This window comes from Bos indicus, chromosome 5, assembly GCF_029378745.1.
Source record: "Bos indicus isolate NIAB-ARS_2022 breed Sahiwal x Tharparkar chromosome 5, NIAB-ARS_B.indTharparkar_mat_pri_1.0, whole genome shotgun sequence".
Lineage (NCBI taxonomy): Eukaryota > Metazoa > Chordata > Mammalia > Artiodactyla > Bovidae > Bos > Bos indicus.
Genome location: NC_091764.1, coordinates 22,852,873 through 22,878,602, shown reverse-complemented (window position 1 = coordinate 22,878,602; position 25,730 = coordinate 22,852,873). Strand labels below are relative to the sequence as shown.

Sequence of the window (25,730 nt, the reverse complement as noted above, 5' to 3'; positions counted from 1 at the left end):
TTCAGCAGTTACTAGTTAGGGAACTGAGGGAATGCAGAAATAAAGGAAAATAGTCAAGAAACAGTACTTTGGTGATAAATCAGTCCTAGTTCCTCCTTGAGGGATATACATAAGAACCTGATACATATAAAGAGCCTCTTGATGAAGGTGAAAAGAGGAGAGTGAAAAGCTGGCTTAAAACCCAACATTCAAAAAACTAAGATCATGGCATCTAGTCCCATCACTTCATGGTAAATAGATGGAGAAAAAATGGAAACAGTGACAGACTTTATTTGCTTGGACTCCACAATCACGGTGGACAGTGACAGCAGCCATGAAATTAAAAGATGCTTGCTCCTTGGAAGAAAAACTATGACTAACCTAGACAGTGTATTAAAAAGCAGAGACATCACTTTGTCAACAAAGGTCCATGTAGTCAAAACTATGGTTTTTTCCAGTAGTCATGTATGGATGTAAGAGTTGGACCATAAAGAAGGTTTAGTGCTGAAGAATTGATGCTTTTGAAGTGTGGTGTTGGAGAAGACTCTTGAGAGTCCCTTGGACAGCAGGGAGATCCAACCAGTCCATGCTAAAGAAAATCAACCCTGAATATTCATCGGAAGGACTGATGCTGAAGCTGAAAATCCAATACTTTGGCCACCTGATGCAAAGAGCCAACTCATTGGAAAAGACCCTGATGCTGGGAAAGATTGAAGGCTGGAGGAGAAGCAGGAGACAGAGGGTGAAATGGTTGGATGGCATCATTGACTCAATGAACATGAATTTGAGCAAATTCCTGGAGATAGTGAAAGGCAGGGAAGCCTGGCGTGCTGCAGTCCATGGGGTCCCAAAGAGTCAGACACCAGTGAGCAACAATGATATATCTTTGAGATGTTCTGCAGGAAGTAGGGCCCACCCAGATGGAAAAATGGTAACTGCATCCTGAGACCAAAGGTTGATGACTGAGATTCCTGGAACACACCACCCTGTTATGTCACCACACATCAGTCAGAAGTCATGTCCCCTACAGCCCTCACCCCAAATGCTGCCTTTAAAAACCTCTTGCCTGTGGAATTCCTTGGCAGTTCCATGTTTAGGACTCCTTGCTTTCCCTGCTGAGGGCCCAGGTTTGATTGGTGGTTAGGGAAGTAAGATTCCCACAAGCCACACAGTGCGGCCAAAAACCCCCCAAAACCAAAACCAAACCAAACCAAACAAAAAAACTCTTTCCAGAAATCCATCAGGGAGTTGGGTATTTTGAGCAAAAGCTTCCCACGCTCCTTGTTTGACCCTTCAATAAACCTTTCTCTGCTCCGAACTCTGACTTTTTGGTTTGTCTAGCCTAACTAGGCACAGGGCACATAAAGGGGTTCAACAACGACAACAGACACCCCAGTTTAAAAATGGGCAGAGGGGACCTCCCTGGTGGTTCAGAGGTTGAGAGTCTGCCTGCCAATGCGGGGGACATGCATTCAATCCCTGGTCAAGGAAGATCTCACATGCTGTGGAGCAACTAAGCCCATGTGCCACCACTGCTGAAGGCCCTGTGCCCAGAGTCCATGCCCTGCAACAGAAGCAGCCACAGCAGTGAAAAGCCTGTGCACCACAATGAAGAGTAGCCGCCCCGCCCCACCCCCAACCAGAGAAAGCCCGCATGCAGAAACCAAGACCAGCGCAGCCAAAAAATAATACAAAAATTTTTTAAATGGGCAGAGGATCTGAACTTTTGTCCAAAATAGACATATAGATGATCAACAAGCATATGATGTTCAGCATCACTAATTATTGGGGAAATGCAAGTCAAAACCACACTGAGCTATCACCTCACATCTGTAGAATGGTTAGCATCAAAAAGACAAGAAATAGCAAGTGTTGTTGAGAATGTGGAGAAAAGGAAACCCTCCTGCACTGTTGTTAAGAATATGAGTTGCTGCAGCCACTATGGCAGTATCTCAAAAAATTAAGACTAGAACTACTGACTTTAAAAGCACAGTGTAAAAGCTGTGGGTCAGATTTATTCAGTGTCTTCAGTTCAGTTCAGTCGCTCAGTTGTGTCTGACTCTGTGACCCCATGGACTGCAGCACTCCAGGCCTCCCTATCCATCGCCAACTCCCGGAGTTTACTCAAATTCATGTTCATTGAGTTGGGGATAACGATCCAACCATCTCATCCTCTGTCGTCCCCTTCTCCTCCTGCCTTCAAACTCCCCGCATCAGGGTCTTTTCCAATGAGTCAGTTTTTCACATCAGGTGGCCAAAGTATTGGAGTTTCAGCTTCAGTGTCAGTCCTTCCAATGAATATTCAGGACTGATTTTCTTTAGGATGGACTGGTTGGATCTCCTTGCAGTCCAAGGGACTCTCAAGAGTCTTCTCCAACACCACAGTTCAAAAGAATCAATTCTTTGGCAATCAGCTTTTTTTATAGTCCAACTCTTACATCCATACATGACTACTGGAAAAACCATACCTTTGACTAGATGGACCTTTGTTGGCAAAGTAATGTCTCTGCTTTTTAATATGCTGTGTAGGTTGGTCATAACCTTTCTTTCAAGGAGCAAGTGTCTTTTAATTTCATGGCTGCAGTCACTATCTGCAGTGATTTTGGAGCCCCCCAAAATAAAGTCTGTCACTGTTTCCCCATCTATTTGCCATGAAGTGATTGGACCAGACCCCATGATCTTAGTTTTCTGAATGTTGAGTTTTAATGTTGAGTGTCTTACTGAGAACTAAAACCCCAGAGATAGACTCTCAAATAGCTCTGAGAAACTGTTTCAAAGATGTAAGCAAGGAGGTTACCAGGAAAAGCCTGGTAATGAAGGATAAAATTTCTCATGCACATTTAAGTAGATATCTTCTCCATTGATAAGATACTTTTGTAATTTAGTCATTCAATTTGTTAATAAGGTGTATCATATTGATTGATTTGCAGATATTGAATCATCCTTGCATCCCTGGGCTAAATTCCCCTTTATCATAGCATATAATTCTTTTAACATATTGTTGAATTTGGTTTGCTAATATTTTGTTGAAGATTTTTGCATCTATGTTCATATCAGTGATATTGGTCGGCAATTTTCTTTTGTTGGGGTAACTTTGTCTGGTTTTGTTATCAGGGTGATGATGGTCTCAAACAATGAATTTGGTAGTGTGGTAAATTTAAATTTTGCTTTTTGGAACCTTCTGGAATTTCTTTTTTTGAATATTTTCAATCCATGTTTGGTTGAATCTGCATATGTGGAACCATGAATACAGAAAGAAAGTGAAATCGCTCAGTCATGTCTGACTCTTTGCGACCCTGTGGACTGTAGCCCGCCAGGCTCCTCTGTCCATGGGATTCTCCAGGCAAGAATACTGGAGTGGGTTGCCATTTCCTTCTCCAGGGGATCTTCCCAACCCAGGGATCGAACCCGGGTTTCCCGCATTGCAGGCAGACGCTTTATCCTCTGAGCCACCAGGGAAGCTGAATACAGAGGGCCAGTTGAATATTTATTCAACAAACCCTGAATGCCAAGCCAACTCTGGGCCTTCTCACCCAAACAAGTTTGACAGTATGGCACCAGTTCATCAGATATTCCTTATCATATAAAAACTTTTTGCCTTCCACCTCATTTTGCAGTTCTCCAAAGGAGACTGTGGATCTGTGAAGCATTAAAATTTGTTTGTATCACCTAAATTGTCTTCTTTGATTTTTTTTTTTTTAAACAGTGCTGTCTACCCTCTATCTTTTTGTTTAAAAGCAGGGCATACATTTTTCCCCTCTATGGTACCAGCAAGAAGAAAGAAAGAAAGTGAAGTCGCTCAGCAAGAAGAGAGCTATCCTTATTGCTTGTTCAAAGATATACTGAGCCATATTAAATATTTTAAGGGTGTATTTGAGCAAAACTTGATTTGAATTGGGTAATGCCTAATTGGAAGTAGTTAAAATCATTTCACCAACAAGAGCCAGGGAAAAGACTTTTACAGAGTGGAGGAAGAAGCAAAGCAAGGATATTACTTGATTAGCTATAGCTTGAGACCCGGGTTCAAGCCCTGGGTTGGGAAGATCTCCTGGAGAAGGAAATGGCAACCCACTCTAGTACTCTTGCCTGGAAAATTCCATGGATGAAGGAACCTCATAGGCTATAGTCCATGGGGCTGCCAAGAGTCGGGCATGACTGAGTGACTTCACTTTCACTTCACTTCATAGCTTGAGCAGTTGCACTAATTCAGAAAGCCTGGTTGGCTGTTTGTGACAGGTTGTTCTTAGGTTTTGATTTCTTAACCTTAAGGCACTTCAGTCTTAGATTTAGTGTTTTGGTTTGTTTTTAAATTTTAATTTATTTATTTCCTTGTGCTGGGTCTCTGTTGCTATGCACAGGCTTTCTCTGGTTGCAGGGCTCAGGCTTCTCATTGCAGCAGCTTCTCTTGTGAAGCATGGGCTCTAGGCACGCAGGCTTTAGTAACTGCAACATGCGGGCTCAGTTCTGCAGCTCAGGGGCTTTAGAACTTGGGCCCAGTAGTTGTGGCTCCCAAGTCTATCTGCTCTGCGGCATGTGGGATCGTCCCAGACTAGGGGTCGAAACCGTGTCCACTGCATTGACAGGCAGATTCTTATCCACTGCAGCACCAGGGAGGTCCAGGCTTAGGTTTTGGTTTGCTTAAGTGGGCTACTAGTTATTGCCTGCTGTTTAATTAATTTATTAATGGTCTGCTTTTTAATTAACTTACGACGTTGGAGATGGAAAGCTGGCACTGAGATGAGTTTGCATAAACAAAACATTCAAATAACACTTATCCTCCATTCCTTCTACTCATATATTTTCTTGTCACTTTCCCCACAATTCCTCTGCCCTAGAAGCCCAAACTCCCTTTGCTTTGTCTAGTAACTTTTCTACAATATATCACCATTTGTTAAAATGATATATAAGCCCCTAAGTCTAACCACTTCTTTGGATTTTTCACTTCTTTTTTTAGGGGGAGAGGGGGTAAAGTTATCATACACATGTAAATACTAGTATTAATAAAACTTGTATGCCTTTTCTCCTGTTAATCTGTATTTTATTAGTTTAATTTGTACCTCTGCAGGTACTTGAGCTAAGAGGGTAGAGGAAAAGGTTTTCTTTCCCTACAAGGTAAAAGGGAGAAGAAGGAGATGGTATTTTCCAAAAATTGTTCTTAATTTTCTTTGCAAATTAATTTGTTTGCTTGTTTTTTGTCAACTAAGTATACATTTTATATATTAGCCAAAATCTGTCAAGTGAAATATATTTTTGGATCCCACTTTTAGCCAACTAATCTGTAACAAGCATAGTTCTTAAAACACTTTTAAAAAGTGTACAATGCATTATTTTTTATGTAATCTTGCAATGCTGACATCAAGTATACTATTGTAATATAATTTAGAAGTGATAACATGAATAAGTGATTGCCCTGAGTTATCAGGTAGATTTTTTTCTCCCTTAATTGTCTTAATATAGATGGATATAAGCGAGAGAGAAGGGGAGAGAGAAAGAAAAAGAAAGAGGCATTCTTCCACCCAGAGACCTAGATATTTTTTACACAATAATACTTTAACTGTCAATAATAATTATGTTATGTAAAGTACTTTGTCATCTCCCACTTCTCATTCATGCTACCTGTGGTGGCAAGACATTTTCAGATTAGTATTTTACAAAGGACCATTTATTTGAGCCCTGACTGTAATACTCTACTTTAGATTTTCAGACTATTCTAAGCCATCTATGGACTTAAGCAACACACTGAATTAGGTGGTCTGTGGAATCTTCTATCAATGAGTTTCTATCAAATCATAAGAGAAGATGGAAGTGCAGTCAGTCTAAATTCTATACAACTCATCTTTCTAATTATACTGCCTAGGGAGGCCAGATGGCTAGCTGTCAAGAGACCTCAGGAAGTGTATTTACACTGGTAAATTCACTGTGGTACAAGCTCTGAATCTGCTTTGCAGACTCAAAACTTGAATTTTTGTCAAGCACGTTGAAAGTAAAGTCTTTTCTTGGCAGACTCATTTTATTCATGCTTACAGTGACTGAAATGTCATTTTATTAATTTACAGTGGGCAATAAAATGTTCATGTGGATTGTTCTGCTTGCCTCAACAGGATAAGTGCATTTACTCTTTGAAGACAAAACTGCCTGAGAAGCCAATTATAATTGAAAATTTGCGGGGTCTTTATTCAGAACAAGAGGAGGTGGCCAAATGATGCTCCTCAGGGACAGAATTTTCAGGTAACTTAAAGTGTTTTGAGTCTGTGATGTTCCCTTCTCATCCTTCCAAGGGTTGAGTACAAAATGGAGATACGTATAGGCCCCGTAGCTTAACTGGGGGCAGGGCGAGAGTTCGGAAAGAGTAGGAATTAGACGACAAAAGGAGGATGAATGTAGCAAACATTCAGCCAAGTGTCGTGGCCCAGAAGTCAGGGAGAGACTGTGCTGAGCCAAAAAACTGCAGTAGTTCAGCATGCCTGAAGCATACAGCGCAAAAAGAAAATAACGTCAAGTGGCATGGAAGGCTTTCAAATCACAGTTTGGGGTTTTTGTCCTCAAATGATGGGGACTAGTGAGGAATTTTAAGCTGGGGAGTAATGAAGATCAGGTTTGTGCTTTAGTAACATCACTCAAGCTGGGGGGTAGAGAATGAATTAGATGGATGCAAGAACAAGATCAGAGAGGAGTTGCTCCTAGGTCAGAAAGGAGTGACTTGAAAACGGGGATGATGTGAAGCAGAATTTACAGAACAAGGTGATTAATTAAATGTGGGCAAAAATAAAAGGAGAACAGGCAAAGATGGCAGATTTCTAGCTTGGGTATGGTAGTGCCAGCAATGGTATGGGAACCCAGGAGGTCATAGGGAAGTGAGTGAAGGGTGGGCTAAAGAGGGGTGTGATGAGTCAGTTTAGAGTTCAGACATTTTGAAGTGAGCTAGAGGATTCTGTGGCCCCACAGTGGAAACACAGTGTTAACCACTGGACTGCCCGGGAAGTCCTGGTATTTGTCTTTCTCGTCTGACTTCACTTAATATGATAATCTCTAGTTACAGTCATGTTGCGACAAATGGCATTATTTCATTCTTTCTTTATGGCTGCTGCTGCTGCTAAGTCACTTCAGTCGTGTCCGACTCTGTGTGACCCCATAGACGGCAGCCCACCAGGATCCCCCATCCCTGGGATTCTCCAGGCAAGAACACTGGAGTGGGTTGTCATTTCCTTCTCCAATGCATGAAAGTGAAAAGTGAAAGGGAAGTCCCTCAGTCGTGTCCAACTCTTAGCAACCCCATGGACTGCAGCCCACCAGGCCCCTCAGTCCATGGGATTTTCCAGGCAAGAGTACTGGAGTGGGGTGCCATTGCCTTCTCCACTTTATGGCTGAGTACTATATATACATATACATATGAATAGTATATATGAATGTCATGTATATGAATAGATGAATACCATATCTCCTTTATCCATTCATCTGTTGATGGGCATTTAGGTTGCTTCCATGTCTTGGCTATTGTGAATAATGCTGTTATGAACATAGGGATGCATGTATCTTTTTGGATTGGAGTTTTGTTTGGATATATGCCCAGGAATTGCTGGATCATATGGTCATTCTGTCTTTAATTTTCTGAGCAACCTCCATACTGTTTTCCATAGTATGGAAAGTAAGTATAGCTGCACCAACTTACATTGTGCAAGTTGCTCAGCCATGTCCGACTCTTTGTGACCCCATGGACTATACAGTCCATGGAATTCTCCAGGCCAGAAAACTGGAGTGGGTAGCCTTTCTCTTCTCCAGGGGATCTTCCCAACCCAGGGATTGAACCCAGATCTTCCGCATTGCAGGCAGATTTTTTTTTACCAGCTGAGCCACAAAGGAAGAGAGGAATTTTTGTTGTGCCACTTCTACATGATTCTGTGCTGTTGTTCAGTTGCTAAGTTGTGTCTGACTCTTTGCAACCCCGTGGACTGTAGCCCACAAGGCTCCTCTGTCCTAAGCTCAAGAATACTGAAGTGGGTTGCCATTTTGTTCTCCAGGGGATCTTCCTCAACCAGGGGTTGAACCCGCATCTCCTATATTGGCAGGCAGATTCTTTCCCACTGAGCCAGGGAAGCCCTGACTGACTTTATTTGAGGTTTAAATGCAGTAGACTTGACCATGACCATATATGTATATACATGCATATATATATATATATACACATACATATATGATTTTTAATAAATTTTAAAACATAATTTCCTAAACCTGCTTCCAAAGAAACTCAGTAGAGACCTGATACTTTTCTTAGAGTTAAGTCAACTAGAGTATGGGGAAAATCAGTAGGGACTTCTGGAGAATTCATGTATCTTCCCACTGCTTTGAAGTTCTTGCCTTTGCCTCCCTCCTCATCCATCCCTCAAGGGTTGAAATAAACACAAACTGATACTAGACTTCAATTAGTTGGTTCAATGATGCTAAGGTAATTTGTTAAAACTGAACAGTTCAGTTGAGAAGAATAAAAACTAATCACTGCCAAATACCTGGTGAGTAGTCCTGTGTGCATTCCTTAGAATCCTTAAACTGTCTCTGCCTTATTTATACAGTCACCATCTGCACTTTACTTATCGTGTCATAATTTTTCGTGCATTTGCTTCCACTTGGAAATGAATCATTTGGTGGTCACACATGAAATTAACCAGGAGAAAAAATGTTCTGATTTACAGAAGGCAGAGAATAGGTTGTTTCTCATCAGATCAGATCATATCAGTTGCTCAGTCGTGTCCGACTCTTTGTGACCCCATGAATCACAGCACGCCAGGCCTCCCTGTCCATCACCAACTCCCGGAGTTCACTCAGACTCATGTCCATCGAGTCAGTGATGCCATCCAGCCATCTCATCCTCTGTCGTCCCCTTCTCCTCTTGCCCCCAATCCCTCCCAGCATCAGAGTCTTTTCCAGTGAGTCAACTCTTCGCATGAGGTGGCCAAAGTACTGGAGTTTCAGCTTTAGCATCATTCCTTCCAAAGAAATCCCAGGGCTGATCTCCTTTAGAATGGACTGGTTGGATCTCCTTGCAGTCCATAAATATTGGGAAATTTTGAAGAGTTAAGAAACATGTGCTCAGTCTTTCAGTCATGGTCAATTCTTTGCGACCCCATGGACTACTGTAGCCTGCCAGGCTCCTCTGTCCATGGAAATTTCCAGGCCAGAATACTTGAGTGAATTGCCATTTACTTTCTCCAGGGTTAAGAAATATACATACACATATATTAAACCAAAAGAAAAAAGACTGCTGAGTAGGAACAAAGACGTTGGATTGCTCTAAGTACTGTTAGCTTTGAACCACATCTTCACAAGTAGGAAGATATTAGTTTATTTACAAAGATATTAGTTTGTAAAGCAATTGTTATGGAAATGATCATGTACCCTTCTGTCTTAGTTTAGGCTGCTTTAACAAAATTCCACAGACTGGGTGGCAGAAATCGATTGGTCATAGTCATGAAGGCTGGAAGGCTGAGATCAGGGTGCCAGCATGGTTGGGTGAGGGGCGACATCTGAGTCACTGATTTCTTGTATCCTCACATGAAGGAAGAGACCAGAGAGTTCTTTATGGTTTCTTTTATAAGAACACTAATCCTATTCTTGAGGGCTCCACCCTCATGACCTACTCATCTCCCGAAGGTGCAACCTAGTAATACTGTTAGTTTTGGGGGTTAGAATTTCAGTATACGAGGTTTCTGTTCTGTTCACTCATTAAATTGTGTTTGATTCTTTGTGAACCCACGAACTGCAGCAAACCAGGCTTCCCTGTCCATCACCAACTCCCGGAGTTTACTCAAACTCATGTCCATAAGTCAGTGATGCCATACAACCATCTCATCTTCTGTCACCCCCTTCTCTTCTTGACCTCAATCTTTCCCAGCATCAGGATCTTTTCCAGTGAGTCAGCTCTTCACATCAGGTGGCCAAAGTATTGGAGCTTCAGTTTCAGCATCAGTCCTTCCAATGAATATTCAGGGTTGATTTCCTTTAGGATGGACTGTTTGGATCTCCTTGCTGTCTAAGGGACTCTCAAGAGTCTTTTCTAATACTGCAGTTCAAAAGCATCAATCCTTCAGTGCTCAGCCTTCTTTATGGTCCAGCTCTCACATCCATACATGACTGCTGGATAAACCATAGCTTTGACTATATGGACTTTTGTCAGTAAAGTGATGTCTCTGCTTTTTAATATGCTGCCTAGGTTGGGTCATAGCTTTTCTTCCAAGGAGGTAGTGTCTTTTAATTTTGTGGCTACAGTCACTATATCCACAGTGATTTTGGAGCCCAAGAAAATAAAATCTGTCACTGTTTCCACTTTCCCCTATCTATTTGCCATACAGTTATGGGACTGGATGCCATGATCTTCGGAGAAGGCAATGACACCCCACTCCAGTACTCTTGCCTGGAAAATCCCATGGACGGAGGAGCCTGGTAGGCTGCAGGTCCATGGGGTCGTGAAGAGTCAGACATGACTGAGCGACTTCACTTTCACTTTTCACTTTCATGCATTGGAGAAGGAAATGGCACCCCATTCCAGTGTTCTTGCCTGGAGAATCCCAGGGATGGGGGAGCCTGGTGGGCTGCTGTCTATGGGGTCACACAGAATCGGACACAACTGAAGCAACTTAGCAGCAGCAGCCATGATCTTAGTTTTTGGAATGGTGATTTTTAAGCCAGCTTTTTCACTCTCCTCTTTCACTTTCATCAAGAGGCTCTTTAGTTACTCTTCGCTTTCTGCCATTAGAATAGTATCATCTGCATATCTGAGGTTGTTGATATCTCTCCCAGCAATCTTTATTACAGCTTGTGAGTCATCTAGCCCAGCATTTTGAATGCTGTACTCTGCATAGAAGTTAAATAATCAGGGCAACAATATACAGCCTCGATGTACTCCTTACCAGTTTTGAACCAGTCCATTGTTCCATGTCCAGTTCTAACTGTTGCTTCTTGTCTTGCATACAAATTTCTCAGGAGACAGGTGAAGTGGTCTGGTATTCCCATCTCTTTAAGAATATTCCACAGTTTGTTGTGATCCACACAGTCAAAGGCTTTGGTATAGCCAATGAAGCAGACCCAGATGTTTTTCTGTAATTCCCTTGTTTTTTTCTATGATCCAATGGATGTTGGAATTTCCTAGTTCCTCTTCTAAATCCAGCTTGTACATCTGAAGTTCTCAGACCACATACTGCTGAAGCCCAGCTTGAAGGATTTTGAGCAGTACCTTGCCAGTATGTAAAATGAGTACAATTGTGCAGTAGTTTGAACATTCTTTGACATTGCCCTTCTTTGGGATTGAAATGAAAACTGGCCTTTTCCATTCCTGTGACCACTGCTGATTTTTCCACATTTGTTGGCATATTGAGTACAGCACTTTAACAGCATCATCTTCCAGGATTTGAAATAGCTCAGCTGGAATTCCATCACCTCCACTAGCTTTGTTTGTAGTGATGCTTCCTAAGTCCTGCTTGACTTCATACTCTAGGGTATCTGGCTCTGGGTGAGTGACCACACCATCATGGTTATCAGGGTCATTAAGACCTTTTTTATATAGTTCTTCTGTGTATTTTTGCCACCTCTTCAACCTCATCTGTTTCTGTTAGGCATGAATTTTAGCGGGGGTAAAAACATTTAAATCTTCCTTTCCTCATTCATCAAGAAATATTTATTTATTGCTAATCATGGATTGAGCACTGTTTTAATTATTGGGGATACAGCAGGGAACAAGAGACAAGATTCTTGTATTCCATTTTCTCTGCTATGCAGAGATTTAGAATGGGTAATCTGATAGATTGGAGACCCCGTTAATACTTTAGATGAGGTGATCCTTGGAGATCTCTCTGAGGAGGTGACTTTTAAAATACAATATGAATGCCTAGAAATTAATCACAAAGCATTTCCTAAATAGGAACTGTTTGATCAAAGGCAGGAATAAGTTTTTTGCAACTGAGGAAAAAACAGTTCAAGGAGGCTAAAGCAAAGTAAGCTAAGTGTTGTAAGTAGAAGGTGGAGAAGCAGGAGGGACCAGATCAACAGGTTGTGTGAGCCAGGATAAAGTATTTGGACTTTATTGTGAGTGTGATGGGAAGCTACAATCAAGGAGGACAGTGATGCTACTTAATTTGTGTTTTTAAAAAGTTGTTTCTAGCTGCTGTATAGTGAACAGTTTATAGGGAAGCCAAAGGAAAAGCAGGAAGATCAACCAGGAAACTCTTCCAGTAGTTTGGACAGGAGATGAAGGTGCTGTGGACTGAGGTGACCATGGAAAGAAGTGGCAGGTCTGGTGAATGTTTTGGAGGTAGACCTGCTGGACTGGATGTAGAGAGGAGAAGTGATGAAATAGACAAAAAGAAGATAATGCCAAGATTTCTGGTTGGCTCCAACTGAGTAGTTGGGGGGTAGGACATAATGAGAAAGGAAAACTGGTGAAGGAGCACTTTTGAAGATAAAAATGAAACAGTTTTTGGTGGGCCATGTTAAGTTTGAGATGCTGGTTAGACACCCAAGCAGAAAAACGGAAGTAGCTGGTTTTTTATCCAAGTCCGAAACCTGGGGAGATTCAGCACTGGAGATGTAGACTCGGGCAAATGGATGAAATTTAAAGTCAGGAGACTAGTTGAGATCACTTCTAGGCTATGTGGGATAGATGGAAGGAGGGGTCGTAGAACATTAAGGAGGCACTGTAAGATATGCAATCGAGAAGTCTTCAAACAAGTATTTGGAGGAATGGTCATTGAGAAGAAAAACCAGAAAGTAAACTATCAAGGAAGTCAAGAATAAAACAAGGAGAGAACCATCTAGTGTTCTCAGTGTGAATAAGAGTCAAATAAAGTAAAAGAAAAAAAATAAATTTGTCACTGGATTAGGCAACATGTATGTTGTTAGTGATCTTAATATGAACAGTCTCATCAGAGTAGATGAGAAGGCAGCTTGATTGGGGTGGGTTAAGAAGAAAATGAATAGACTGAAGGAACTATAGGTATGAAAGTCACCATGGGGCATCCAGAGAAAAAAGACAGGAGGAAAGCATAACAGGAGTCTGCTGGGCAATGTTGAGTGCCTATTTGAGCTCTGTGACTTTTAATGTAAAATGAGTCCAATAGCCCCCGCTATATATTTGTACCTCTAGTGATATTCAGTTGCTCCTGTACAGCATGGAGTAGTTGGGTAGTCATGTTTGGGTTCTGCTAGATGAAAACAATGGAGCAAGAGAGAGCTGAAATTAAGCATATTTGCAAAGGGTGGGGGTGCTATAAAGTTGGATCATAGGTTTTAGGTGGGGTTTTGATAGAAATAAGGATGCTAGGGAAATGGCAAATTTTGTGAGACAGTGAAGAACAGAGAAGCCTGCCATGCTACAGTCCATGGGGTCACAAACAGTCGGACATAACTGATTGATTGAACAACAAGAAGAAGGGAAATGGCTCATAGAAAGTAAGAAGGGCCAATGAACTGGAGGTCTTGATGGAGTCAAAGAACTTGTGAGATATGGATGTAAAAGAGTTAAATGGATAGAAATTAGCAGCCAGAGGGTTTCCCAGCTGGCGCTAATGGTAAAGAATCCGCCTGCCAATGTGGAAGATGCCTGAGTTCCGGGTTTGATCCCTGGGTTGGGAAGATGCCCTGGAGAAGGAAATGGCAACCCAACTCCAGTATTCTTGCCTGGAAAATCTCATGGATAGAGGAGCCTGGTGGGCTGCAGTCCATTGGGAAGCAAAGAGTCGGACATGACTGAGCATGCATGCACTTGCTATTTGCTTGCTATGTTAAATTGGACTGTTTTGTGTGGGAAGCTGCTAGATTATATGAAGGATATTCTTACATGATGAAGTTTCACCCACTGCTTATTTTCCTTTGGAGTAATTAAGTTCTCTAGCATATTATTCCAGTGATGGAGTTATCATAAGCTGCAGGGAAGAATACAGATTTTTTTAATAACCCATCTTGCTAAGCAGTAGATGAGAATCTATTATATTAGTCAAAAGATTCCACTGGAGAATTTCAGTGGAGAAGGCCTTAGCATGTGACATCAATAAGCAGCTTTAAACTAATTTTTGAAAAAACAAAATATGTCACTTTAAATGTAAAAAGCTGTTTCCTTTCTTTGCTTACAACACTTGTGATGTCAAATGTGTGCTTTTTTCCATACCAAGCAATTCTCCAATTCTCCAGGCACCACCCAGGTATCCTACAATTTAATTCAGTTTTGGTACTAACAACCCAGAGTTAGCACAGACCCCATAGGCTAAAGGCTCAGTCCCACCAAAAATGCTCCTTACTTCAGATACCACTTGGAAGTCCGAGGTTGTTACTTGTACTTTGGGCCAACTGGTTATAAATTGGGGGTTCTCACAACACTCTCTCCAGCTTATACAATTTGCTATAATCCCTAACAGGACTTCCCAGGTGTTGCTATTGGTAAAAAACTCCCCTGCCAATGCAGGAGATATAAGAGATGTGCGTTTGATCCCTGGGGTGGGAAGATCCTCTGGAGGAGGGCATGGCAACGCACTCCAGTATTCTTGCCTGGGAAATCTCACAGACCAAGGAGCCTGGTGGGCTACAGTCCATAGGACTGAAACAACTAAACACATATAATTGCTAACAGAACTCACAGAAATACTTTATTTACTCTTATTGGTTTATTACAAAGGTTACCACTCCATAACAGCCATATGGAAGAGAGGTATAGGGCAGGTTCCCCATACCCTCCAGACAGGTAATCCTCCAGCACCTTGATGCTCATCAATCTGAAGTTCTCCAAACCTCATTATTGAGGGTTTTTATGGAGGTTTCATTATATAGGTATAATTGATTATTTAATTGGCCAATGGTGATTGTCTTCCAGTTCCTCTTCCTCCAGAAGGTGGAGGGGGAATGTGGGCTCGAAAATTCCAACCTTATAATCATGATTTGGTTTTTCTGTAGCTCAGCGCCCATCCTATAGCTATCTAGGGACACCCAACCATTTACTAGCATGCAAAAAGACACTGAAGACTCTGGGATTCCAAGGGTCTTAGAAGCTCTGGTGTCTGGAACCAGGGTCAAAAATCAAACATTACAACAAAAGATGCTCTTATTACCCTATCACTCAACATATTACTCAGGGGCAGGGACCAAATATATACTTATTATATCACAGTTTTATCACTTTTATGTTAGTGAAAATATTCCCATATTGTCTGACAATAAAGTACCATTGCTTTGCTCTGTTTGCCTGGAAGTATTTAAGTGCACTGTCATCGATAGTGATGAGTAATATATCAGTTGTAGGCACTATAGACACACACACATTAAAAAACAGACATGTTTGGATAGAAACAACATATTACATTATATAATGCTTTATTTACATTTTTACAAAACATTTTTAACCTTAATTAATTGGAAAATAATATTTGCTGCGTTTTTTTCAAAAGACCTGTATTTCTAATAAGCACTCCATTCATTGCTTGGTAGACTTCAGATCAGCACCTCCAGCAAGTTAATTGCATTCTTCTCCCCTTCCCTATTTAAGGGCTTCCCTGGTGCCTCAGATGGTAAAGAATCTGCCTGGAATGCCGGAGACCTGGGCTCAATCCCTGGGTCAGGAAGATTCTCTGGAGGAGGGAATGGCAACCCACTCCAGTATTCTTGCCTAGGAAATCCCATGGACAGAGGAGCCTGGAGGGCTACAGTCCGTGGGGTCGCAAAGAGTCTGACAGGACTGAGCGACTACACTTTCCCTTTCTTTTACTTTCCTTATTTAAACACTATTAAAGTTCCCACCCCCACCCCCACCATAAAGTCGAACCTCTTAGCTTGTGAATACTGCCAGAATGGTAGGATTTCGCAGCTGTGATTTTTGAGTGTAAATAATGATGTCGTGGCTGGAAGTCAGTTCCAGGACCACTTCCAAGTCCACGTCCTTGTTTTGGCAAACTGTTTATCCGTGACCTCATTATTTTTTCTTAATCTATGAAACAGACGCATTAAGGTCGATTCACTTCATATACATCTGTTATCAGAAGAGGATTTAAAATTTCTTAGGAGAATGGACCAAGCATGGGCTTTAGATAGTGCAACATGTTAACGACATCACCCCATTAAATATTGTTGTTATAGTCCAAAACAGACAACCCCAAACTTCTCTTGCTAATTCAAATTCCAGTTTCTTCCTATTGTTTCTTCTGGTTCTTTACTTTCTCTTCGGTTGACATTAGGAGCAGGAAGGGAGAAGGGAAAGGAGCCAGGGATTGGACCAGGGGAGAGAAGCCTATCAGACCGGTTAATCGTGTCTATGATTCTCTCCTTTGCTTCCACCCAGGGACTAAGCGCTTCCAGCAGAAATGACGGTCCCGTTCAGGTACGGTCAAGGCCAGGGTCACACTGACAAATTTTACAGAGTAGTCTGAGGTGCAGTCTAGGTACCTGCCCCGAGATCCCTCTTGGTGTCGAGGTCACGGACCCCCACCGGTTCCCTTAGCGGGTACGCGGTCTGAGCGCGGGAGCGTCCTCCGACGGAGCGCGGGCATGCGCTCGGCGGCCGTGGCGTCCCCCAACCAGCCGGAAGGAGCGGCGGCGGCGCCCACGTCCTGCCGCCTGTCCGTCACGCAACCACCCACGCCGCCGCCGCTTTCGATTGGTCGCAGCTGCGGGCCAGGCCCCTTCTAGCCCCGCCTCCCGTGGATGGACAGGCCGAGAGGGCGGTGCGGTGGAGGGTGGGTCCGCCCCGCTGTCAGTTACGGGGGAAGACCTGGCAGGCGGGCGGCGCTCCCTGGCTACCTCGTCGCTCTCTCGGGCGCGCTCCCTCTCGCAGCTTGCGGGGAAGTCCGGGCCGCCCGAGCGGCCGCCGCCACCGCCTCGCCCCGTCCTCCTCCCAGTCCTCTCCCGGCTCAGTCCCTACAGCCCGCGCACCCCCGAGTAGTGAGAGGCCCCCGCGGAAGGTTCGGAGAGTCACCGCGGCGGCGCCGGTGGTGTTTAAACCATGTTAAGGAGGATTCTACAGAGGGTAAGAGAGAGAAACCGTCTTTCCAGGAGCACGTGAGGGGAGAGCCGGGGACGCGGAAGCTGCCCCCTCCTCAGCGCGGGCTCCTTCCTTCTTTAGGCCCCGCAGCCCGGGCGGCGATTAGGCCTCGGTCGTCTGCTCCGGGGGCGGGCCGCAGGGGCAGGGAGGGCGGGCGGGCGGGGCGGCGGCTGGGCAGCAGGCCGGGGCCGGGCGTCTGGTCCCCCGCGGCTCCGCATGCCCAGGCCCCGGCCCGGCTCTCGCGCGGGCTGTCAGTGCGCGCGGGAGGGTGTGGTGCCCACACGCTCCTTCCAGAACCTGGAGTGGCTGTGAAAATGGAGAGTTAGTGCCTGCGGGTCCGGCCCGCCATCCGCGCGCCAGGCCGGAGAACGCGCGCTGGGAGCCCGGGGCAGGCGGGCTCGCCTCTTCCCACAGCGCCCCGCCTGGCGTGCCCCCCAACTTCCCACGAGGCGCACCTGCCACACGCGGCTTCATTACCTCAGCTGGGCGACCCCGCAGGGTTATGTGGTGAAGCCTGGCCTAGCATCGGCCCAGTGGCGGTACCGACACCTAACTGGCAAAGTCAGCTGCGAAGGAAGATATTACTCAGAGTTGGCAACTTTTTTTCTCCTCCAATTAAAAATGCGTTTTCCTCTGCCAGCCTAGTACCTTTTTGGAGTTATCCAAGAATAAATCAGTTGTAAGCTTTACTTAACGGAATGCTCCTTTACTTTCTGCCAGTGCTATGTCCATTTCAGATCTGGAAAAACCTTAAGATATAAAGATTAAGTATTGGAAAGCTGGAGGTGTTTTGTTTAGGAATCAGTTCCTAGAATAAGAATTAAAATGTTTTCTGTAAGAGTTACTGTTAACTCAAGTTTTTGTCTGGTTAGCTTTTTTAAAACTCTTTTTGAGCCTAATGGGAGTGCAACAAAAAGAGAAGTGGTTGAAAATTTGGTGCCGAACCCATTAGCCGGTTTTTGAGGGAGTAGGATAACTAGTTCCAAGCACAAAAGGAGTTTATTGAACTTGTAGTATGCAGTCCAGGAAGGTGCTGAAGCGAGTTGAGTCATCCCCTGTAGAGAAAGGGAGTGTCCTTGCGCCTGCAGAGCTTTGTGAAACGTTCAAGTCACATGAAACTTGGTCATGTATAAGGGGGAGAAAGAGTTAATTTCTGTATCTGCCACCTTGTATTGGCATTTGATGATTTTCTGCAATGTTTTGTCAGTTTTTGAAATCTTGATAAGTGCTGTTTTTGTCAGTAGCAAGGGCATACGCTTTACTCTGGCCATCAGTTCAACCTTAAAGGCATCTGTGCATGGTTTACTCGCACTGATTAGAGTTTTCTTTTTTCACACTTGGAGGAACTCATTTCCTCATGCCTCAGATTTTTTTGTAACGTAGTCCCACAGCTGAAGATGATCATTAGCTTGCCTCTGGTTTGCTTTGAAGTTTATAAGTGAAACAAAGTGTTTACTGACTTAAGAATAGCTTCTAGTTTTCAGAGGTACAGCAGCTTTCAGGTACTCTTGGTTTAGTGTTCTTAAGCGTTACAGTTGTATAAAGGGCATTTTGAGTGTTGGTGCATACACATCAATGGCTCCAGAAGTTTTAGGTGAAACTACAAGGTGGGAATTTATTCTGGTTATTGCTGAGATGTTGTAAGTCACTTGGCAACATGGCATTATTGACATTTGTGAGCGGATAATTCTTTGTTGTAGTGGCTGTAGTTTGCATTGCAGGATGTTTAGCAGCATCCCTGGCTTCTACCTTCTAGATGCCATAGCACTCCCCCCCTCCCCCCGCAATCCCCTACCCACTTTTGTGACAACCGGAAATATCTGAAGACTTTACCAAATGTCACCTGGGGGCAAAATTGCCCTGGCTGAAAATCGCTGTCTTAAATTTATATATTCCTTTATAGAAAAGTTTGAATTGTATCTCACAGCTTACTACTTTTTTTTCCCTTCAGTGTTCTTGAGTGGCAGTAAATGCAAAGTATCTGCTCGGGGCCTAGGAACCAGTTAAGTAAGATATGGGCCCTCCTTTTAGAATTCACAGCTGGTTGAGGGAATGGCCATTTAAAAGTAATGGAAGTGCTTTGTAATGGAAGAATGAATAGTGCCCGCAGGCCACTTCCTGGGAGGGTATTGGGGCAATCTGGAAGAGCTTCTGGGAGGAGGGAATATTTGCAGCTCAAAAGAGGGGAAGGCTGGTTGGGCTGAGGGAACTGTGGCTGCCTAGACCAGAAGTCATAAAATGGGCATGTAATATTAAGGGGAGTGTGAACAATTAAGTTTAGGTAGGCAAATGATGTGCAGGGATTGATAGGAGGTGAGGCTACAGAGGTGGCTAGAGTCCCCTGGGTGGAATTCGGCTCTAATCTTATAGATGGGTCAGTGTTAATGCTCAGCATTTAGGAGCATTTGGATAAATCCTTAAAGAAACCTTGTAATTTGTATTACTAGTTTAAACTCCACAGGTGGTATTTACTGACAAGTATAACTTGAATCTTTATGTACCATGGCAACCATTTTATTTTCTCCCATCTTGATAATCTTATTTCTCAGAAGAGGTCATGAGATACAAGATTAAAACTAAGGTGACTCGGAGGAGAAGGGGACGACAGAGGATGGGATGGTTGGATGGCATCACTGACTCAATGGACATGAGTTTGAGTAAGTTCTGGAGTTAGTGATGGACAGGGAGGCCTGGCCTGCTGCAGTCCATGGGGCCGAAAAGAGCTGGACACGTCTGAGCAACTGAACTGACTGAAGGTGACTTAGTTAGAGATTTGTTTGAAATGGTGTTCATGCTTTGAAATTAAATTGCATACTTTTTTAACATTCTGTTTTTTACATGACCTTTTCATTTTAACTCTTGTAATTTTCCTCTGAATAGTGTACTTTAAATAGCATTTTTGAAAAAAGAAACAGTGTGCTTATAGTCAATTGTAACTCAGAATCTTTGAACATCACCAATAAGGTACCAGGGTACTTTATAGAAAATTTAGTTTCTGTTTTTTCTTTCTTCCATTAGCTACTAAAAAGTGTTTCTTTGAGGCTTGTAAAAGTCTGGAAAAAAAAAAATTGAGGTAGCTCTAATATGTTTGTATTGATTGTTTTGCTTAACAGGCTTTGAGGAGAAATGTGGATTTAAAGAGCTTCATGGCTGGAAAGACACCAGCATTTAGTACTTAAGGCAGTTTATAAGCTTTGTTGCCATTTCATTCTTAGGGATTTTACTTTGATTTAACTGAGATCTTTAAGTGTATTAGATTTGCTTTTATTGGTAATACTGCTAAAGAAAAAATGAATTTAATTCTAGAATTGTGGAAACAGAAGTCTTTTTTTATGGTTAATGGGTCTCTCTGATTTTAAAAGTGAGAGTAGAAAGGGAGAGATAAAGTGTTTTATCTAAAGCAACACAGTAGGTGTCAGAACTGAGACTAAAGCCAAATTTTCTCAATCCATCCCCCTGCCCCTTTTCTCTGCTCCTCAACTGATATGGTTAGCACTGTGCCAGTCATTGTGGAAAATATGGGAAAAATATGAGATCTAAATTCTCTCTCAGGGAATTTATATGATTAAGTGCCTAAATGAATTATACAGAAAATGAAGGCTGTAGTAGTACAGAGGAGAACTGATCAGAATGAACCTGTGTGAGTGGAGAGTCTCCTTGGAGGGATGGGGTTTTGAAGAAGATGCTTAGCAGAGGAAGAGAGTTACTTTCATTCTAGGAAGGAGTTTACAGTATAAACAGACTCAGAGACAAGAATGATTTCATTCTTCCTGCTATCCCTCCATTTTTTGCATATTGCCTTTCAATAAACAAGTGTTTAATATTAAATAACACTGGATATGTGCTCGATACTGGAGGTACAGCCGTGAATAAAACTGATTCTTACCCTTAAGTAGCTTAAAACCAAGAGATAGAGGTCTGCTTACAGCAGAAAGAAATTGAGAGAGAAACTTAAAATTGTGTGACACCTCATCGTGGAGATTCTTGACCATCTAGCTCAGCCCTGTCCAATGCAAATACGAATCACATATGTGATTTAAAGCTTCTAGTAGCCACATTTAAAATAAGTGAAGAGGGACTTCCCTGGTGATCCAGTGGTTAAGAATCCGCCTTGCAGTGCAGGGTATGTAGGTTTGAACCCTGGTCGGGGAACTAAGATCCCACATGCCGAGTAGTAACTAAGCCTGTGTGCTACAACTGCTGAGCCAGAGAGCCACCACTAAGACTCAACGCAGCCAAGTAAATGAATAAAGATAATCACTGTCAAGGAGACATTTTTAAAAAAAGTGAAGACGTGAAATTAATTTTTAAAATAGATTTATTCTGCCACAATATATAGTCAATATAATGACTCAATATATCTAAAATATTTCAACATATAGTCAACATGAAAATTACTGATGAGATTTTTTTTATACTAAGTTTTTGAAATCTGATTTGTATTTTGCACTAACAGCACATCTAACTTTGGACAGGCCATATTTTAAATGTTCAGCAGCCTTATATAGTTGGTGGCTACTGTATTGGACAGTGCAATACATAGATACTTTTAAACTTTTATTTGGAACTAATTTCAAGCTTACAGAAAGTTAAAAGAATAAAATAATACAAGAAACAGCTGTATACTCTTTATCTAGATTTACTTATTGTTCACATTTTATCCTGTTTGCTTTATTACTTACATGCTTCTCTCTGTGTATATGTGTAATTTTTTTTTTTTTTTTCTTGAATCACTTGAGGACCAGTTATGGCTTTTCACCTCTGAAAGCTTCAATGAAGAACAGGGATGTTCTTTTACATAACTACAGTATAGTTGCCAACTTCATAAATTTACATTGATTCTATTTACTATTCATAGTTCCATTTTTTTTCAATTGACCTGATAATGTCCTTTGTAGTATTTTCCCTTTACTAGTTTAGGGTCCAGTTAGGTTTATTTATTTCTTTTTTTAAAAATAATTTGTTTATTTTTGATAGCCCAAGGTCTTTTTTGCTGTACAAGGGCTTTCTCTAGTTGTGGGCGGGGTGGCTTCTCTGGTTGCAGACCATGGGCCCCAGGCCAGTGGGCTGAGTAGTTGTGAAACAAAACACGTGGTGTCTTCTTGGACTAGAGATTGAACCCTTGTTCCCTGCATTGGCAGTCGGATTCCTATCCACTGTACCACCAGGGAGGTCACGGTTAGGTTTAGATATTATATGTAGTTGTTAGCTTCTGTTAATCTGAAACATTACCAGAGCATTTCTTCGTAATTTATGACATTTATGAAGAATACAGATCGCCTCTTGCTTCTCCCCCCCGCCCCTCACCCTCGCTATAGTGTACCTTATGTTGTGTTGCCATTGTGAGTAAGCATCAGGTGGCCAAAGTATTGGAGCTTCAGCTTCAGCATCACTCCTTCCAGTGAATATTCAGGACTGATTTGCTTTAGGATGGACTGGTTGGATCTCCTTGAAGTCCAAGGAGATCTTCTCCAATACCACAGTTCAAAAGCATCAATTCTTCGGCGCTCAGCTTTCTTTATAGTCCAACTCTCACATCCATATGTAACTACTGGAAAAAACATAGCTTTGACTAGATGGACCTTTGTCAGCAAAGTTATGTCTCTGCTTTTTAATACGCTGTGTAGGTTGGTCATAACTTTTCTTCCAAGCAGCAAGAGTCTTTTAATTTCATGGCTGCAGTCACCATCTGCAGTGATTTTGGAGCCCCAAAAAATAAAGTCTGACACTGTTTCCCCATCTATTTGCCATGAAGTGATGGGACCAGATGCCACAGTCTTCGTTTTCTGAATGTTGAGTTTTAAGTCAACTTTTTCACTCTCCTCTTTCATTTTCATCAAGTGGTTCTTTAGTTCTTCTTCACTTTTTGCATATCTGAGGTTCTTGATATTTCTCCCAGCAATCTTGATTCCAGCTTGTGCTTCCTCCAGCCCAGCATTTCTCATGATGTACTCGGCATATAAATTAAATAAGCAGGGTGACAATATACAGCCTTGATGTACTCCTTTACCAATTTAGAACCAGTCTGTTTTTCCATGTCTAGTTCTAACTGTTGCTTCCTGACCTGCATTCAGATTTCTCAAGAGGCAGATCAGGTGGTCTGGTATTCCCATCTCTTTCAGAATTTTCCAGTTTGTTGTGATCCACACAGTCAAAGGCTTTGGCATAGTCAATAAAGCAGAAGTAGATGTTTTTCTGGAACTCTTGCTTTTTCGATGATCCGACAGATGTTGGCAATTTGATCTCTGGTTCTTCTGCCTTTTCTAAATCCAGCTTGAATATCTGAAAGTTCACGGTTCACATACTGTTGAAGCCTTGCTTGGAGAATATTGAGCATTACTTTGCTAGCATGTGAGATGAGTGCAATTGTGAGGTAGTTTGAGCATTCTTTGGCATTGCCTTTCTTTGGGATTGGAATGAAAACGGACCTTTTCCAGTCCTGTGGCCACTGCTGAGTTTTCCAAATTTGCTGGCATATCGAGTGCAGCACTTTCACAGCATCATCTTTTAGAATTTGAAATAGCTCAACTGGAATTCCATCACCTCCACTAGCTTTGTTCGTAGTGATGATTCCTAAAGCCCACTTAACTTCACATTCCAGGATGTCTGGCTCTAGGTGAGTGATCACACTATCGTGGTTGTCTGGGTTATGAAGATCTTTTTTGTATAGTTCTTTTGTGTATTATTCTTGCCACCTCTTCTTAATATCTTCTGCTTCTGTTAGGTCCATACCATTTCTTTCCTTTATCGAGCCCATCTTTGTATGAAATGTTCCCTTGGTATCTCTAATTTTCTTGAAGAGATCTCTAGTCTTTCCCATTCTATTGTTTTCCTCTATTTCTTTGCACTGATCACTGAGGAAGGCTTTCTTATCTCTCCTTGCTATTCTTTGGAACTCTGCATTCAAATGGGTATTTCTTTCCTTTTCTCCTTTGCTTTTCTCTTTTCACAGCTATTTGTAAGGCCTCCTCAGACAGGCATTTTGCTTTTTTTCATTTCTTTTTCTTGGGGATGGTCTTGATCTCTGTCTCTTTTAAAGTGTTATGAACCTCCATCCATAGTTCATCAGGCACTCTGTCAGATCTAATCGCTTAAATCTATTTCTCACTTCCACTGTATAATCGTAAGCAATTTGATTTAGGTCATACCTGAATAGTGGTTTTCCCTACTTTTCTTCAATTTAAGTCTGAATTTGGCAATAAGGTGATGATCACTGGGTGATCAGTAGGTGTTTAGCATATGGAACAGAATTTAATTACTGCCCTTCCCTGGATCTGAGTGCTGATAATTTATCAGACTAAAGACACATTCCAGGAGTTCAGGACAATGGAGCGGGTTGCTTACTGAAAACAAGACCGAGGTCTCAGAGTTGTACACTGACTGCCTAGTAATTTTTACTCAAAAGGAGGGTCAGAGTGTTGTTCTTGGACCTGCTGTTTAAGCGCTTTTAATTAAAAATAATCAATATGCCAAAGTGACATATTTTAGGGTTACATATTTCGATTCCCTTCAGGCACATAGTAGGAGGTAATGTTTGCTGAGTGAGCATCTAAAAGAATGTTTTAAGAAGAAATTAATTTGTCAGTGTTGCATGTGATGCATATTATAGGACTGTAGGAGAGTACAGGCAGAGATCAGAGGAGATGGATTTTAAAATCAAAGCAATTACGATTTGCCTTATGATGATGGCCGTGGGAGCAGAAGAAAGAGATGAATAGCAAAGACCTGAACATATCTCCTTCTCATACATCTTTGTGTCTACTGTGTGATGTGGATGCACTTAGGAGGAAAATAGACGTGAGCCCCTGTGGAGCTGAGTAACCAGGGGCGAACTGTGGAACTGTTCAAACAGTCACTTATGTTCCTTGGGTGAGTGATCGGAAGGAAAAGCACAGAGAGCCCCAGAAGCAAACAGCAGGAGGGCTCTGATCTAACTAAGATGTTCCGGAAGTCCTCCCAGACTAGTTACACATGTAAGTTTGATGAAATTATTACTCATTTACTGAAGCAAATTTTGAGAAGTAGAATTTTTTCTCACTGTGTAGATTTATTTTTAGTGTGTTAAGAATAAAAAAGAAATGAAGATATGAAAGAACCAGGGCTAGAACTGTTTTCTTACATGGGTGGTCTATGCTGGAGCTGAAGAGATAGTATAGTTGGTCAAGAACCTGAACTCTGAAGCCAAACTGCCTGGAGAGGCATCTGCACCCCATTTACTAGCTGGGTAGCTTTGGGCAAGTTTCTTGAGTTCTCTGTGTTTCATTAAAATGGTCATGATAATAGTACCCTTCTGATACAGCTGTGAGGATTAAGTGAATTAATACATGTGACACTGTTACTACAGTATCTGGCTCAGAGTAAGTTCTCTAGAAATGTTAGCTACTGTTAATGTTTTTTTATTATTACGTACTCCAGATTTATTCAAGGAATGCTTTTCTTATCACTCCCTTGTTATTTATTTATTTTTTATACTTGGTGTGTGTAGTCATTTGTCACAGTGTTGAACATCTGTACTGATAACTGGCTGGGCTTGGGATGCAGAGTTTTAATAGTAAAACTCTGCAAGAGTTTTAATGGAGTGAGACAGATACTTAAATTTAAATAATTACAAAGCAACGTGATGTGTCAGTAGATACCCAGAGGAAGAATGTGATCACAAAAGAAAAAGTAATTCTATGGTGTGAGGGGGAGGGCAAGAATACACAGAAAAACTATACAGAAAAGATCTTCATGACCCAGACAACCA

The 25,730-nt window shown here is 42.1% G+C and overlaps 1 protein-coding gene across 5 annotated transcripts in view; it reads left to right on the top strand.

The window, feature by feature from the left end:
- Positions 1–25,730, top strand: part of EEA1 (early endosome antigen 1) — a 206,501-nt gene that overhangs the window by 60,827 nt on the left and 119,944 nt on the right. For 2 of the 5 annotated variants that reach the window (XM_070788562.1, XM_070788563.1), the window contains exon 3: positions 6,081–6,207. Coding sequence is in view for 3 of the 5 variants with exons in the window: in XM_070788560.1 (XP_070644661.1) it covers positions 16,946–16,969 (24 nt within the window). In the remaining 2 variants the exon portion in view is untranslated. Of the gene's footprint in view, positions 1–6,080; positions 6,208–16,689; positions 16,970–25,730 lie in introns of those variants that run through there. The other 3 variants (XM_070788561.1, XM_070788559.1, XM_070788560.1) reach the window with 2 other exon arrangements.